The sequence below is a fragment of the Thamnophis sirtalis genome, unplaced genomic scaffold, assembly GCF_051295495.1.
Source record: "Thamnophis sirtalis isolate CommonGarterSnake01/CBP01778 unplaced genomic scaffold, rThaSir2_p1.2 scaffold_7, whole genome shotgun sequence".
Lineage (NCBI taxonomy): Eukaryota > Metazoa > Chordata > Lepidosauria > Squamata > Natricidae > Thamnophis > Thamnophis sirtalis.
In genome coordinates, this window is record NW_028261387.1 from 64,326,530 (window position 1) to 64,345,152 (window position 18,623).

The 18,623-nt window shown below is 42.9% G+C and overlaps 1 protein-coding gene across 3 annotated transcripts in view; it reads left to right on the top strand.

The window, feature by feature from the left end:
- Positions 1-18,623, top strand: part of MTCL2 (microtubule crosslinking factor 2) — a 77,081-nt gene that overhangs the window by 18,270 nt on the left and 40,188 nt on the right. For all 3 annotated transcript variants that reach the window (XM_014061103.2, XM_014061104.2, XM_014061105.2), the window contains exon 2: positions 7,894-8,118. In XM_014061103.2, the coding sequence (XP_013916578.2) occupies positions 7,894-8,118 (225 nt within the window). The remainder of the gene's footprint in view (positions 1-7,893; positions 8,119-18,623) is intronic.

Below are 18,623 nucleotides of genomic sequence, written 5' to 3' on the forward strand. Positions count from 1 at the left end.
TCCAAATTTATTCTGATCCCTTCTGTGCAAGGCACGTGCTACTGCACAGTTGGGGGGCAGTGAGGCAGTCAAGGAAGGGGAGCCAGCAAAGAAGCCGTAGGGCCCAGTTTTTTCTGAGCCTAAGATTGCTAAGGAGGAGATCTCTGCGCCTCATTTATTCTTGGAGGTGGTAAAAAAGCAATGGGAGACTCCTGGGGCTTTCCCAACTCCAGGCAGTAATGTCAGACGGTTCTATAACATCAAACCAGATTTCTGGATCCACCTGTGGTGGCCTTGGCTGCTACAGCCTCGCTTGTGCCCAAAGATATGGCGGACAACCTGAAGGCTGATGACAGGAAGGTGAGGATGACCCTCAGGAGGCCCTTCCAGTCATTGGCTTGGGCAGGGGATTCTATTCGAACCTTTTCCTAGTGCCTAAGTCTTTGGGTGGGTGGGTGGAGGGCCATTTTGGATTTAAAGCTTTTGAGCTTTTGAGTTCTTGGTTTACAGGCGTTTTAAGATGGCCTCTCTCAAGTTCATTTTGGCAGGGATTTGTGAGGGGGAGTCTATGGCATCCATTGAGTCTATGGGGATGTGCAGGCACACCTGCACATCCCCATTCTCCCTGAGCATAGGCGTTTCCTACACTTCTCCTATTTAGGGGTACACTATCAATACAGGGCCCTGCCATTTGGGTTGGCTTTGGCTCCCAGGTCCTTCACCAAGGTGTTAGCGGTAGTTGCTGCCCACCTGAGGGAGGTTCCCATTAGATTTCATTGCTACCTGGATGATATCCTCATCCAGGGGATGTCACCTTCCCAGACAAGGGCGGATCTGCAGCAGGTCATTGATACTCTCCAGAGTTTGGGGTTCTCGGTTAACTTCAAGAAGAGTACCCTTACCCAGACACCCAGATTCTCCATCTGGGGACAGTTATAGATTCCTGTTTGGGTCGAGTTTTTCTTTCCCTGGATCGCAGGTCCAGTTTGTTGAAGTTAGTTAAGCAGATTCGGAGGGATTGTTGTGTTCCCATAGCCCTCCTCTCCAGCTTGCTGGGAAAGTTCATCTCCTGTATCAAGGTGGTTCTGTGGATGCGGCTGAAGGACACTTCAGTGGAGGATGCTCCCATATCAGAGGTCCGATTCCAGCAACTCGATACTCAAGGTGCCAGCTACACACAGGTGCTGATGTTCCTCAAGTGGTGGATGTCCCCAACCTTACTCAGGGGCTGCCATTCAGGGACCAGGAGCGCCTCATTCTGACAATGGACGCCTGTCTGTTCAGCTGGAGGGGCACCCTAGACTCTCAGCTGGCGCAGGGCCGGTGGTCATGGAGCGACATTTGGCACAACATAAATTTCGTGGGCAGAATTTCCTGGTAGTCGTGGATGCCTACTCCCATTGGCATCCTGCTCATGGCATCTGCCACTGCGGAGTCCACCATACGGGCATTGCGGCGGGTGTTCGCCATGCATGGGTTGCTGGACACAGTCGTGACTGACAACGGGCCTCAATTCACTACCGTGGCCTTCCAGAATTTCCTGACCGGGCAAGGGATCCACCACACCCCAACGGCCCCCTACCATCCTGATTGCAATGGCTGAGTGGAACAAGCAGTCTGCTCAGCCAAAGAAGCATAGGGGGACATGGACCGGGGGGATTGGCTGGGCAAGGTGGCGGCTTATCTCCTCGGCTAACACTCCACCCCATGTCCCCTCTCCAACAAAAGCCCTGTGGAGCTGCTGATGGGCCGCTGTTTGCGAACCATCGTAGACAGGCTGCACCCTCTTTATAATGCCATGCAGCCTCGCAGCCTGGGGGTGCCTCAATGCCTCTTCGGGGAGGGCGACCTGGTCTTTGCCAGGAGTTTCTCCAGGGGATCCAAGGTGGGTGCCTGCCACCATCACCAAAGTAACCGGTCCCTGTTCTTATAGGGTCGGACTTCCCGATGGCAGCGAGTGGCAGCTCCACGTGAATCAACTAAGGCGCTGCCTACCCACCGAGGCCTTCTCCCAATCAGGCCTCTCCTGCCTGGCTACCACCTCCTGGCAGCCTGCCCCGGCACCTCCTCAATCTGTTGTGACACCATTTCTGCATCAACCCACCAAGGCCTTCTACCAATCAGACCTCTCCTGCTTGGCCACCACCTTTGGGCAGCCTGCCTAGGCACCTCCTCAAGCCGTTCCATCGCCACTAGTTCACCTACCTGTTCCAAGCTTGCTATCTCTATTGGTAGGCCTGGATGACATCACCTGGAGCTGTACTACCATTGGGGAGGAGCTACTACAGGGATGACCTACCTCGCCGACTGCTCCTCTGCAACTGGTCGTTCTGGGCGGGTCCAGCGCCACTCCGCCTATCTAAGTGAGTATGCATGTGCTCTTACTGCGCATGCATACCCGCTGGTGGGGAAAGAGTGTTAAGTCCCTGACTTGCGACCGGTCCTAGGTCCTCAACTTACGACCAGCTGCAAGTCCTCAATTTACGTCTGACAGCCGGCAACTGCTCAGCTGCACCTGATTGGCTAAGGTGTGGCTGGCTGAGCGCGGGCTGTTTGCACCATTTCCATTGGTCGCTCTGCTTGACAGCTCACGTATAAATAGTTGTCAAGCATGGCGAGGTGCTGAACTCTGTACATAGTTATTCTGGTTAACTGTTCTTTTGAAATAAAGCTGTTCTACTTACCTCAGCCGGTCCAGGTCTCTTCAATCAGTCCAGCATTCAATAGATAGATAGAGAGAAATACAGTAGGTAAGTAGGGAGAGAGAGTGTGTGTGTAGGTAGGTAGAGGGATAGAGAGAGAGAGAAATACAGTAGGTAGGTAGGGAGAGAGAGAAATTTGAAATTTAATAAAATTTGTATGCCGCCCAATCCCATGGGACTCTGGGCGGCTTACAGAACAAGATAAAAAGCATTTAAAAATTAAGAATAAAAATACAGTTGTTAAAATTACACACCATCCATTCTGTCTAAGTGGGGCTGTACATTAATCAACAGCCCCAGTCCTGCCGGACAGCCAGGTTTTGGTGGCTTTTCGGAAGGCCGGGAGAGTGGTAAGGGTCCGGATCTCTATGGGTAGATCATTCCACAGGGCCGGCGCAGCTACAGAGAAGGCCCTACCCCGAGGGGCCGCCAGCTGGCATTGTCCGGCCGACGGCACCCGGAGGAGGCCCAGCCTGTGAGATCTTGTAGGTCATTGGGAGGTATGTGGCAGGAGGCGGTCTCTCAGGTAACCAGGTCCTAAACCATGTAGGGCTATTGAGAGTAGGTAGGTAGGTAGGGAGATGTTTCCAGGTGTATTTATCCATGTGCTGGAGAAGGAGATCGCTGGCAAACCGTAAGACTTTGTTTCTGCTGGCACAGCACTTGATCAATGTAATTCTCATCAGTTAAAGAGCTTTCCGAAAGGAAAAAAAAGTTTTTGCACTCTGCAACCCTCCAAAAAATGGCCCGTTTTTCGCAAAAACGGGCCCATTTTTTTCACTTAAAAGCAATGAATAGCCCTGGGGGGGGGGCTTGCAGAGTGCTCCTGTGGGGGTGCACCTCCCACAAAAGAGCAAAAATCAGCCCATTTTTTGCAAAAACAGGCCCTTTTTTGTCAAAAAAATTGCATGCATAGCCTTATGGAATTTTATAGAGTGCTGCTAGGGGCTGGGGGGGGGGCAAAAACGGCCCATTGTTTGCTTATTTCTGCCCTCCCCAGCTCTCAGGAGCTCTCTGATAGCCCCCATAAGGCTATGCATGGCCATTTTGGTGAAGGGGGCGGGGCTTCGGGAGGCAAAAAATGCTGTATTCGATGTATAAGATGCACCCAGATTTTCAGCTTCTTTTTTTAGGAAAAAAGATGTGTTTTATACTCCGAAAAATACGGTAAATGTTGGATCCTGCAGGTACCAAAAAGATTCCAAAAAGGTGATGCCAAGATAAAAAGGCTATTGCACAGGAATTTGGATATTTTCTGGTAGTAATGTCTTTATTTAATTATAATATAATATACAACACTTAGGTATATTTTTTGTATGCAATATTGATTTCTACTTAAATGACTTAGTGCTTAACAAAGGATCATCCTTTTAGCCCCATTGCCCTGGTTCTGAGAGGGACTGTTTGTTAGTCATTAGGGATACCTTCTGTGGCGCCTCCATCTCAGGGCCAACTTGTTTCTGAGGCAGGCTGAAGCCAGATCTAGATGATCCAACAGGAAACTAATGTTTTCTAATATAAAATGATTCAAATGGAGAGAACTGGGCTTCTGCCTCTTAATTTCCTGAACGTAGCAGCAGCAGAAACTGCTGTTCCTGCCCTGATAAGAGAGCAGCAACTTGCCAGTCTCATTTTCGAATTATGGCACGGGACTACTGCGGGGAGGAAAATGGGAGGAAAGCACATCATTGGGGATGGGAGGAAAAGTGTTATGTAGTGCTGACAGATTGCTGCCACTTCATGCAATAAAGCTACAAACTATTAGAACAAATTATTTTTCTTAGTCTTACATAGGAATAGCTCCCAAAATATTGTTGCCTTCATAAATGAGTGTGCAAAACCCACCTTTGCTCCATTCTCGGACACTAATTACTTTTTTATATAACTCAAACCCAGATTTTAAATTCTAGATCGTTGAACAAACTAATGTAGCTTGGTTTCCACATAATACTACAGAATAGTATAATATCCAGATTCACTCATCACATCAAAGAAAAAAAAATTATATTATGGCTGAATGCATGAACATTGAGAATTCTTTTTCTTGAATTGTGCAGGGAATATTTCTGGAAAAGAAATTAGAACTTTTCCTTTAAGAGATAATGATCTAAAATTTTATCTTTTGAAGGCACATCTAAAAACCAATGTCTTTTTAATGTCAATCTGTCATAGGAAGGAACTGAAACAATGCTTTCCCATTGTGAAGCACTTTAATGATGCACAATATTAATATGTGTGATGCATATTTTGTTTTCAAGTAAGATTGTTTAAAGAAAAAGCCCATCATGGAAAGACCACAGTGTACATTACATGAACAGTTGGAGTTGCTACAAAACCATAACAGCTGTTTAAAAAGAAGAATCTGACATTTGCTCACCGTTATAGATGTTTGTTCCTAACAATAATGATGAATGATAGGTAATGCCAAAATATCACAATGTAAGTTTTGCCCTTTTTGTTTTTGCATTCCCACCATATGCAAGAATATGAGGAGCAGTATTCATCTTGTGGTGTTGTAACATATGTTTAACTTCAGCAGACCTCCATATCAAATCATATCAAACCAACATTTCTGGCCATATATCTGATAATAGTGGGCATTAGCCTAAATGCCCTGGTATTATCTGGTAAGTTGTGTGTACGGTATAGTATTTCCTAACTAATACAAAACATATTTAAAATTTTGCATGCTATATTAGTGTTTCCACATGCATTAAATGTTGCAAACATTTAGTGCTACTGAATTAAATTGTTTCAAAAATTGTGTTAATGACTCATAAAGAAACTGAACAATTGTTCCCATGCCACTTTACTTCATTTTTAAAAAGCCACAAATCAATGTTTGCTAAACATAAGCCAGTACTGTGCTTTGTTTATGCATTTGCATGAATGTATCCCATAAATTGTGGAAACTGCTTCTGTTTGAGAAACATTTAAGATCTTCTGTTGTTTACATAAGTTTGCAAGTTAGTTCAAAACAATATTAAACAAGCAATTGCATTTCTGTGATTGCATTTTGATGGGATCTCCCAGAGAACTTATCTTATTCTTTGAGATAATGCCTTGTATCATGATTGAATGTGACGGGCTGGCTGAGAGGCTGGTTTGGAAAGTCCTTGATCCTTTGTTCACTTGCTCAATATGCAGGCTATTTAATGGATATTGCTCTGATTGGCTTCCTTCTGCAGATCATAAGCAGATAAACCATTAATTCAAAGAAATGGGGAAAAGGGAGGGAGGGTAATTTAACTGGTCCCACCTTCCGAGGGCAAATGTACAAAAAATTTGCACATCTCTCAGAAGGAACAAGGAATGTAGCCAATCAATAGAGGAAATAAGCTAGAGAAATTCTGTCTTCTTGTATGAGAACTGCTGCCAGGAATAATAGACATTGGGATACTAGCCACAATGCTTGTATTACTAGCAACAGACACCTGGAATGGAGAGATCACAAACAAAGAAGACTTTCATATTCTCCTGTGGTTTATGGAATCACCTGTCTTGTGAAATATACAATTTTCTGACACCAGTACATGCAAGGCATTTTGGAATCTAATTTCAGTTTACAGTAATAAGAGTGGTATGTCCCTTGTTAGGTGGCAGCATATGTCTGATCTTGGTGATCCCAAAAGCTAAGCTCTCCGATTGGTGGTGTCATTTTTTCCTTGGTATGCCATCTGCCCTACCCTTTGCAAGTTTTACATACTGTAGTTTTATTTCCTTCTAATCTCCTAAGACTAATTAGTTGGATTGGCATAGGTAGGCTGCTCTCTTGTGCATCCTAGCTTCAGAGGCTTCCATTTGGGATTTTTCCTCTCCAGTCCTGTCTTTTTTTTCTTTCATTAATTTTGCCTTTTGCCCAAATGCTATAGTTGGAGATCTGGAGTGTGAGCGGTTTTTCTTAGTGCTTGTTTATCTACACTTTGCCTTCCTGTACAAGTGACTGATGTTATATTGTTGGAGTTGTGGCATTCCATGCCAGAATTACATCAATAATGCCACTGTGTGCATGTGGCCATTCCCTTCCAGAGAAGAGAATCAGTTCTCTGAATCTCTTCATCTTCGACATAATTATTCACAGGCAGAAACATATCAGATGGAGTTGAGAAAACCTGTTTTGATTTGATCTTTGCAAACTTCACTACAAAGGACTCACATGAACAAAAAATAGTATAAAGTAAGCTGCTAGTAAAATAATATAAATGTTACTATTTATTTTTTTAAAATAATGCAACATAAGATTTTATTTTACACTGGTGGAATGGCATTTATATTCTTAACTCCATGCACAGTCTGCACATGCTATTTTATCTGCAATTCTGAATATTTGTGAGGGAAAGGCTGTACAGTTAGATTAAATAGAAGGATTGTGCAGTGTTCAAGAGTTCATTTCCAATGGTGTTTAGGAGTATTCAGGAGTACAAATTTAACACCTTAAGTTGTTGTGACTTTCCTTGTTATAAAATATTGCAGAGAGACCTTATGTGAAGACCAAAGTGCTATGTACCTTTGTTAGTACTTCATGTGCTATCTCAGAATAGATTTGTGGAGGTTGTCCTCTGGGTTCCTCTTCCATCAAAACAGAGATTGCTTCTACTCAACTGAGAAGGACCTTCAAAACAGAACATCCTTATTATTGTTAAGGCACCAACCTAAACTTGTTCTATTCCCCTAATCCATTTCAACATGCAATAATCTGTATCATAAATAATCAATAAACACAGATAGTCCTCAGCGTATGACAACAATTGTGCCCCAAATTTATGTTGCTGTGAGAAATTTGTTAAGTGAGTTTTGCCCCATTTTGCAATTTTTCTCACCACACTTGTTAAGTGAATCACTGCATTTCTTAAATTAGTAACACGGTTGTTTAAGTGAATCTGGTTTCCCCCTTGACTTTGCTTGCCAGGTCGCAAAAGGGGATCACATGACCCTGGGACACTGCAACTGTCATAAATGTGAGTTCAGTTTGTGGGGATGCTGCAATGGTTGTAAGTGTGAAAAATGGTCATAAGTCACTTTTTCAGTGCTGTTATAACTTTGAACACTCACTAAGTGAACTATTGTAAGTTGACAACTACCTGTAAATACAAATGCACTGTAACTGTTTCATGCACAAGCCCCTCCCACTCCCCAATATTCCCAGGATGCAGGCTGGGTTACTTGTTACTTGTCTTGTCCTTCCTTTGATCACAGTGTTTGTCTTTTCCAGGATGAGATTGAGGAACTACGTGCAGAGATGCTGGAGATGAGAGATGTCTACATGGAAGAAGATGTCTATCAGCTACAGGAGCTAAGGCAACAACTGGATCAAGCCAGTAAGACCTGTCGCATCTTACAGTATCGTTTGCGAAAAGCAGAGCGACGCAGCCTTCGTGTTGCCCAGACAGGCCAGGTGGATGGAGAATTCATCCATAGCCTTGAACAAGATGTCAAGGTGAGCCTGCATTTGCAATTTTTTTCTCCGTTAGAATGAAGAAGTCAGTTGAATGAAGCTGGGATATAAGAAGTTGCTTTCCCTTGTGTTAAACTATTGGTTTTGCAATATAAGGAATGGATTTCTATTATTTAGACCAGGGGTGTCAAACTCAAGGCCCGTGGGCCGGATCCAGCCCGTGATGTGGTCAGATCCGGTCCCCGGGGCCATCCTGATCTACCCAATGTGAAGAGGAAAGATTGGGCTAGCGTGGCTTCGGCCCAGCCTACCCAGTGAGAAGAGAAAACATGCCAGCTGGCCACACCCACCCAGTCACACACACACCCCGCCCAGTCCCCCCGAGGTCAACCACAGCCATGATGCGGCCCTCAGTGAAATTAGGTTTGACACCCTGATTTAGACCATTGCCTATCCAGTCTAGTATTTGGTTGGCATCTATCCAAGATCTTAGACCAAAGGCTTTCTCCCGTCAAATGTCTGAAATCCTATCGTCTGATATAAGAGGAATTGAAACTCTGTTCCAAGGTTGTTGGAATAGTATTGTTTGTTTCTGAGCTATACTAATTTCAATAAGTGCTTATAGTAGATTTAATTTCACATTTTAGAAAAAAACAGCTTCATGTGGAAATCTTGTTGAGAAATTAATCTGATGGTATATTGTCCTTAAAACTAATTGGAGATAATTACTTGGCAAATTGTTGTACTGCTGTAGTATTTCAGTCATTTCTCACAAGAAACCATGGGGTTTCAACAAACTGAGACTGGAGTTATAGTAAAATAAAATAAATTATAAAAAAATAAAATAAATAGTAAAATAAAATGAAATTGGAGGTTTGAAATGCATTTGTTAAATACTTTAACTTTTAGCTTTTTTGTTTTGTGATATTCAATTGGGCAAACTATGAATTATGATGATGCTAATTTTGTATTGCACATGATGCTGAAGGCAATGACTGTTTCTCTTTTTTTGGGGGGGGGATCCATAATAGTTTTCATACAGTCCTGAATGGGCTATTCTGATTTGAGAATCATTAAATTACATAACTACATAATTTTGATACTAGGTTCCCCCCCCCCCCAAAATACAATTGTAACTGGACTGCTTCTTCTGTCTCTGAATTCCTTTCCTTTTGCTTATAATCTCTTCATTGCAGTTTATGTAGTCCTGGAGATAGATACACTAGGGAAAGGTTATTAAAACACGATCCCTTGTCAACTTCAATTAGAATCATGAAAAATAAGCAGCTGACCAAAGGGGCTGAATCCCTCTTTTGAGCTGCTGGAAGATCTTCATTCAGGATGATTGTGCAAGCCAGCTGGATGGAACATATGTTGTTTGGTGTGGCACTTTTCGTTGAAAGGCATGAGAAGGCAACATATTCCAATGGAGGAATGCTTTCTCTTTATTTGGTTAGTAGTCTGGCATCCTGGCTACAACTCATTTACTCAATGATGTAGATATTCAACAGGTGATGGAAATATACACTGCTGTGGTAGAAGAAATTAGTTCAGCATTCCCATGGTGGGTGGTATGACAAAGCTTGCATTTTTGAAGCTACTTGTTCAAGGTTTACGAACACAAGAGGGCTGAGCTTCAGACCTTTACAGGGTGAAACCTCTAAGTCATACCTTCTTCCCAAACAACACAGTTGCCTTTTGCACAAAGGAGTAAGTCTGTTGCCAAGTACCCCGGGTACCAAATGTGAGTGAAATGAAACTTGCATCAGTTTGTGCTGGTTTGTACGGTGTATGGAAGCCAAGATTGAATGTGCAAACCAGTAATCAGACTATTGCTTCTCAAACCTTGAGTAATCTGGAACATAAACTAAGTCTCTGAAGAGAGAAAAATATTACAGGTGTTCAAATGTTTGTGCTGCCATGAATTTACATTTGAATGCTAGTCATGTTTAAGATCTAGGAATCAGAATAACAGTTGTAAGGGACTTTGGATGTCTTCTACTCCAACCTCCTGCTCAAGCAGGAAAACCTATACCATTTCAGACAAACAGTTATCCAAACTGTTCTTGAACGCCTCCAGTGATGGAGCACCCACGGCTTCTGTAGGCACTGGTTAACTGTTTCTCACCATTAGGAAATTTCTCCTTATTTCTAGGTTGCTTCTCTCTTTGATTAGTTTCCATCCATTGTTTCTTGTTTTGACTTCTGGTGCTTTGGCAGCCCCTCAAATATTGCAAAACACTGCTATCATGTCACCCCTAGTCCTTCTGTCTATACTAGACGGTCCCAATTCCCATAACCATCCTTCATATGTTTTAGACTCCAGCCCCCTAATCTTGCTTGTTGATATCTTGGCAGATAGTTTTAGACAAGTCATCATCTCCCAACTTTACCTCCTATTTATAATGTAAGATGATATTTCTGACTTACAGTATCTTGTGCTAAAAGGGTGTTTGTGAAAGTCTCTCCAAAATTGGTCCTTTATGTCATAAAGTAGTTTACTTGCTTCTGGCTTAATGTGTTGGGTCAACTTGGACACTTTGTTTGTAAATGATAGTTTATGTCCTAGCAGCATTGTTCTTTATTCATTCATAGATCAGAACAGTGTGCTATTTCATCCTGTGTGTATGTGCTTTTCTGCAGTTCTAGTTCTTTGTAAACAGTGTGTGCATGTTCATAGTATCACCACATTAGAATTAAAGTTTAATGTAGTTTAGAATTTAGTTTACTATATTCAGATAGCCTGCCGTGCATTTTAAATTACGAGTATTAGATTTGAAGTGATTTTTAAATGCATAGTGGTAATATTTTTAAAAACTGGCTTCTAATTTATAATAACTTTAAATAATGCATTATTTTAATGTGTTTGTGTATTTAAAGCTATTTAATGGATATTAATGGATATTTAATGTTTAATGTAATTTTAATGTGAGGGATTTAAGGATGTCAGAGTTAAAGGTAGAAACATTAGAAAAGTCTGTTTGAAATATGAATGTGTTAGTTTATTCTATGCCTATTAAAGTGCTATAAAAGCAAATTATAATCTCATTTGTATTATATCGAATTGAGGTCTTTTTTTAAATGCTAGAAACGTTGAGGTATCAAATTTTGTATTAGTGATCACAGATTTTAGTATTTGAGTTAAGACTGATGGAATATCTTCCATTTGGAAACAACATCTGGAATTTAAAATGTGCTGTTTTCTCCATAAAACCTTTTGTTTTGCCCATATTGGGCAATCCATGGAATAGTTCTTTTTGGAGTAGGGCATGGGTAGATAATGTTTGTCAGGCTGCAATTCCCCCACTTCTCTTTCCCTACAGCTTGTAACAGCTGCCTTCTGGTTGTCTCAGCTTTCACGGTGATCAAATGTTCTGCTTGAAGAAACAGGAAATAAGTGGAACAACCCCCGTCCTTTGGTGTTGCTAGAGTTTCATACTAAGCTGATTCTATGGAAATAGTTATGGTTTGATTTACCCCTCTACTAGCTCAATTTTCGGTTCTCATGGTCAGGATGTGACTATGGAATTTGTACAAATAACTGCAGAGGGTAAAGTACAGGCCAACCTCTTCCCTATCAGCTGCAGAGCCATGGCCGACTCTTTTTTCCATGGCAGGATCCTTTCTTCTTCCCACCTGTTATGGTGCAGTAATCCTTCACTAATGTCTTCACTGGAAGATATTTGCTTTTAATCTGCGGGCCTTATTCAAGACATTGCACTTTAAATACGGAGACCTTCTCTGACCTCTGTGCATATTCTCCTATATGCATATTCCAAACATACTATTTTCCTATATTTGGAAAGGTTATGCAGAAAATAGTAGCCCAACAACCATCCAGGGCTTCACAAGGGAGCAGATCATTTGGAGTACTGCAAATCAGGGATTAGGCTAGGACACAGCATAGAAACTGCATTATGGTGTTTGTGGATGGCTTTTGGAGAGACTGAGATTGGGAAATGCAATCCTCTTGCTCCTGGCTATCTAGATCAGTGGTTCCCAACCTTTGTGGCTTGGCAGCCTGACTGAAGTGGGGAAGATGGAACCAGGCTGCGCGAGCAGCAAGCCGGTGCACATGCACATACAGTTTGACTGCAAGTTGAGCTGCGCATGTGCGTGTGCACGAGCCCACTGCTCGTGTGAGTCAAGTTATGTGGGTGCCTGCCAGCCTGTTGCTCACATGGCTCGGTTGAGAATGGGCCGCTGCCTAGGTGTTGAAGACCTCTGTTCTAGAAAGCCCTCCATTACGTACATATAATTCTGCTGTTGTGCATTAATAGCCAGTAGGCTACTGGTTGCAATTCATGGTGCTGATTATCGCCTTTAAAGTCCTTCATGGTAAATTACAGGGCTAACTGAGGAACTGCTTGTCTCTAGTTGTTTCTGCCCATCTGGTTTGGTTCAGTAGACTGGATGTGCTCTGGATCCCACCAATTAAATAATGTCATCTCGTGGGGCCAATTAATTGTCTCTACAGTATTGCAATTCTTGCTCTCTGGAATGCCCCCTGCCCCAAGTTTCATATGGCATCCACCTGTATATGGTTCATAGGTGAAGGCTTAACTTGTTCCTCCAGGCCTTGGGAACAGGTTGCTCATGGAGCCCCCACATTTTGTTTTCACGTTTTGAACTTTGCTCTTTGATTTGTTGTATTTTTTTCCTTTTAATAAGCTAGTTATAAGAGACCCAGAGTTGGGAATCCCATAAATAAAATAACAATAAAAATTACAACTAATTATGGAATAAAACTGACAGTCCGTATACATTATCCATGCAGTGGATGCAATATCCCTCATTAGTGTTAATCAGGTAAATTGGCAAGATTGCTATAATATTTGTCAGTTGTAATCCTACCAGTAAGAATGTATTATTGTCACTCCTAACAAAAAGTGTTATTGAACTTTATTATGCCAGTATTGAAGAAAACTACTCAATGTTTCTGTAAATAAGCATTAAAATGAAATATGCTTAATCTGATATAATCTGGTAGTTGAAAAAGAATAATAAAAAGAATAAAAGAATAAAAAGAATAAAAATATAGATACTCCACCAAGCAGCGGTAAACCAACTAGTGGTCCTCGGACCACTGGTGGTCCGGGAGAAAATTTTGGTGGTTTGCATTTTTTATATTGCATTACATCAGGGATCCGCAAACTATGGCCCCGAGCTGGATATGTACAATGTTACTTGTGTTGCTGCAGAGAGTCTCTTCCCCCGGGGTCTTTTTGTGTACCCATAGTGTCAGAGGGGGGCAGAAATTCCGACTTGGGGTCTGCTTCAGCCTCCTGGTGCAGGGCTTTGGGCGAAGGCTGGAGGGAAATGCCGCTGGTGGCAAAGAGCTGGAGGGCCTTGTTCCAGTATCATGGCCAGGAACTGGCTGACCATCTTAGCCCACTGAGCCTCCATGCACCGGTACCTGGAATTGCATTTGCACAAGTCTTCCTTCTACTTGGAAAGCCTATGCTTATAATCCTCAGTGAGGTGCTTCTGCTGAGCCTCCTTCTCGATCAGATCCAATTTGAACTGAGCCAGCTATTTTGCCACCTCTTTCTCGTGTGGGCTGCTTAGCTCCAACAACTGTTTCCTATTGGGGCCCTAAGGAGCCTGGGCGGGTAAAGAGTGGCTGAGAGGGGAGGGACGAGTAGAGGCCGGCAAGGCACCCCTCGACATGAGTGACATCAAGTTGGCTTCACGCATCCAGTCACATGACCACAGCCACGCCCACCCACCCAGTCATTAGGCAGATCATATTAGTGATCCGCAGAATTTAAAATTATGAATTTAGTGGTCCCTGAGCTCCAAAAGGTTGGGGACCCCTGACCTAAAGGATACATAGAAAGGGATAAAAATAAAGCAGAGGCAATCCAAACTCAGAAATAATTTTGGAAGTTGTACAGATACATGGAATGGGAACCAAGAGGACCAGAAGGCAGCTATGGGGGGTGGGGAAACCATCCCAGCTTCGTTTGGCGTCTTGGCTGATATAACCAATGTGACTTAAGGGCTCTTTCCTAGGCTCCCTGTAGTGGTTTCCTGATTTATTGGCAGTGTTCTTCATTGAGACCAGGATCTAAGGATCTTCGGAGTAAACTCTGAAATTTTACCATCTGTTCCTTCTGCCGCTTGCTTTCAGCAAAATGATTTTTTGTGGAGAGGATGAAGTTAATTTCTTCTTTCTCAGTGAGGAGTGTCTTTTCTTTCCCTGCCAAGTGAAACAATAACAACTATGCCCTTAATTATCAAAAAGTCTGCATTGTGATTATGTTATCGCTGAAGAATTCAAACACCAGCTATCCACAGTGGCCAAAACACAATACATTATATTGCCAAAAGGATTCGCTCACCTACCTTTACTCGCATATGAACTTACTGTAAGTGACCTCCCATTCCTAATCCATAGGGTTCAATATGATGTCGGTCCACCCTTTGCAGCTATAACAGCTTTAACTTTTCTGGGAAGGCTGTCCACAAGGTTTAGGAGTGTTTTTATGGGAATTTTTGACCATTCTTCCAGAAGCGCATTTGTGAGGTCACAAACTGATGTTGGACGAGAAGGCCTGGCTCTCAGTCTCCGCTCTAATTCATCCCAAAGGTGGTCTATCAGGTTGAAGTCAGGACTCTGTGCAGGCCAGTCAAGTTCATCCACACCAGACTCTGTCATCCATGTCTTTATGGACCTTGCTTTGTGCACTGGTGCACAGTTATGTTGGAAGAGGAAGGGGCCAGCTCCAAACTGTTCCCACAAAGTTGGGAGCATGGAATTGTCCAAAATGTCTTGGTATGCTGAAGCATTCAGAGTTCCTTTCACTGGAACTAAGGGGCCAAGCCCAGCTCCTGAAAAACAACCCACACCATAATTCACCCTCCTCCAAACTTTACACTTGGCACAAAGCATTTATTTATTTATTTATTTATTTATTTATTTATTTATTTAGTTAGTTAGTTAGTTAGTTAGTTAGTTAGTTATTTAGTTATTTAGTTATTTAGTTATTTAGTTAGTTAGTTAGTTAGTTAGTTAGTTAGTTAGTTAGTTAGTTAGTTTGTATGCCGCCCACTCTCAAAGAGACTCAGGGCGGCTTACAGGTAAAAAGGGAGGGGGGACATACAAGAAATAAAAAACAACATTAAAAATTTCACAACATTCATAACTTAGAATGGGGCTGGATAACTCAACAGCCTCAGGCCTGCCGGAACAGCCAGGTCTTGGTCGCTTTGCGGAAGACCGGAAGAGTAGTAAGGGTCCGGATCTCCATGGGAAGATCGTTCCATAGGGCCGGAGCAGCTACAGAGAAGGCCCTCCCCCGGGGGGTCGCCAGCCGACATTGACTGGCAGATGGAATTCGGAGGAGACCTAGTCTGTGTGATCTTATAGGTCTCTGGGAGGTAACTGGCAGGAGGCAGTCTCTCAGGTAGCCAGGTCCAATACCATGTAGGGCTTTAAAAGTAACGACTAGCACCTTGAAGCGTGTCCGGAGATCAATGGGAAGCCAGTGCAGCTCACGGACGATAGGTGTAACATGGGTGTACCTAGGTACACCACTATCGCTCGGGCGGCTACATTCTGGACTAACAAAAGTCTTCGAACACTCTTCAGGGGCAGCCCCATGTAGAGTGCGTTACAGTAATCCAGTCTTGAGGTGACGAGGGCGTGAGTGACCATCCGAAGGGCCTCCTGGTCCAGATAGGGTCGCAGTCAGACAAGTACCGTTCTCCTAGCAACCACCAAACCCAGACTCGTCCATCAGATTGCCAGATGGAGAAGCGCAAGTTGTCACTTCAGAAAATGTGTCTCCACTGCTCTAGAGTCCAGTGGCGGTGGGCTTTACAACACTGCATCTAACGCTTTCCATTGCACTTGGTGATGTATGGCTTGGATGCAGCTGCTTGGCCATGGAAACCCATTCCATGACGCTCTCTGTGCACTGTTCTTGAGCTAATCTGAAGGCCACATGACATTTGGAGGTCTGTAGCGATTGACTCTGCAGAACGTTGGTGACCTCTTTGCACTATGAGCCTCAGCATCCGCTGACCTCCCTCCGTCAGTTTACGTGACCTACCACTTCGTGGCTGAGTTGCTGTCATTCCCAAACACTTCCACATTCTTATAATACAGCTGACAGTTGACTGTGGAATATTTAGGAGCGAGGAAATTTCACGACTGGATTTGTTGCATAGGTGGCATCCTATGACAGTTCCACGCTGGAATTCACTGAGCTCCTGAGAGCGACCCATTCTTTCACAAATGTTTGTAAAAACATTCTGCATGCCTGGGTACTTGATTTTATCCACTTGTGGCCATGGAAGTGATTGGAACACCTGGTTCTGATTATTTGGATGGGTGAGCAAATACTTTTGGCAATATAGTGTATGTGGGATATGCCAAAAATCTTTGTGAACATATGATTCAGCAGAGATGACACACTCTGTGCTGCTTCTTGGTGGGTGTAGGAATCTATTACTTATTTTTATTTATTATATTTATATCCCATCTTTTCTCCAAGAGTTCAGGGCAGGGAAATGTCCTTTTATTTTACTCCTACAATGAGAGAAACATAAGCTGGGTTGAAAATAAGAGACTGATCTAAAGTTACCCAGTGAATTTGGCTAATGATGGATTTCAACTTGGATCTCTCCAGTTCTAATTCAGTTTCTTGACTAGAACAGATATATCTAGAGAATTAAGGGGATGACCTCTATTGAGACATCCTATCATACTTAGATCAAGGAATTAACTCTACTATGTTCCTCATGGTGTGGGGCTTTGGGTGAAGGCTGGAGGAAAGTGCAGCTGGTGGCAAAGAGCTGAAAGGCCTTGTTCCAGTGGGACTGCATCATGGCCTGGAACTGGCTGACCATCTCAGCCTGATGAGCCTCCAGGTGCCAGTACATGGCCTTGCACTCTCACAAGTCTTCCCTCTGCTTGGAAAGCCTATGCCCATAGTCCTCAATGAAGTACTTCTGTTGAGCCTCCTTCTTGGTAGGATCCAATTTGAACTGATCCAGCTATTTTGCCAATTCTTTCTCATGTGGACTGCTTAGTTCCAACAACTGCTTCCTATTGGGGCCCTAAGGAGTTTGGATGGGTGAGGAGTGGCTGGGAGGGGAGGGGTGAGTAGAGGCCTGCGAGGCACCCCTCGGCGTGAGTGACATCAAGTTGGCCAGGTCCACCCAGTCACTTGACCACCAGCCAGCCAGCTAGTCATTAGGCAGAACATATTAGTGGTCCGCGGGATTTAAAATTATGAGTTTAGTGGTCCCTGAGCTCCAAAAGGTTGGGGACCCCTGTCCTAGGGCATTTAAGTAACTGTTTCTGCATGCAAGGTTAGAGTGCCACAGCATGGTAGAGATTTGAGAGAATAGTTTAGCTGGCACAAATTATACAAAGCTGAGATCTGGTACTTAGTCATCAGTAAGTGGTGTAAGCAAACACGGATATAGAGGGCAGAAACAGACACAAAAGCTCCCCAATCCAAGATCCAGCATGCAGCTCTACACATAAATACAAACTCATACTTGACTAAATGTTTCTTGCCAGATTTTCCTTAATGTTTCTTTCTTACAGGGCTTTCTAAATTTTAGGTCCAACCCTAACATGAAATCTCTCCTTATGTTCTCTGCTTCCTTGCATGGGCCCCTAGTCAGAACAAAGAAAGTCCTAACATCTTTTCTCCTGAATCTCTGTCTCTCATTAGAGTGACTGCATTGAGAAAATTTCCTCAACGAGCCAATAATCCAACAATTAAGACTCTAGTTATTCTACTACATGTGGTCATTGGATTCTATGTTCATAACAGGACTGTACTTGTACTTGGAGTATTTGGTGCCCAAATTGCAAAACTCTATGTCCTGGCCATTTGCTCATGTCAATGATTATGAATCAATCAATAGCTTCTCTTGGACATATGAACTTTTAATTCATGTTCTTCATGAATTCTTATTCTTTTTTTTTTAAAGTCAATCAAACATCAGAAAATAATAGCACTATCCATTTGATTCCCGTTCTATCTGTGGACTGTAAGACATAGGAAGAGATAAACGTGGGAAAGCCTAAATGTACTGGAAATAGGGATTTGCGACTAGATTCCCTATCATTCATATTAACAGCTGCTCATAAAACCTGCTGGTACGTGTATCTGAAACCTTCTGATGCAGCTTATAAATATGTATTCCCTTTCCTGCAACCAGAAGAGGCACTGTTTATGCACCACTGTGGGTGAAAGGTTCACTCTACAAAAGCTGTAATTTTCTTGAGCAGTGCAGTGCAGAAGGGCATAAGAATGGTCATATATTGAATATAGAGGCACATTGCTTATTGCGAAGAAGGGGGGACACCAGGAGGATGTGCAAATAACTTTATTTCCCCCTCCATATTTCCTCTAATTGCAGACATGATCTGTAAAATTAGTGTAAGAATAGCTCATATATTCCTTTTGGTAAGACACACAAAGCCTTGGCACATTATTCACAGACAATGACTCACTTGTGTGTTTCCTGTTTTAGTGATTGCCTTTTGTTAATATATGTAAAATATCTAAATCCTCCAAGTC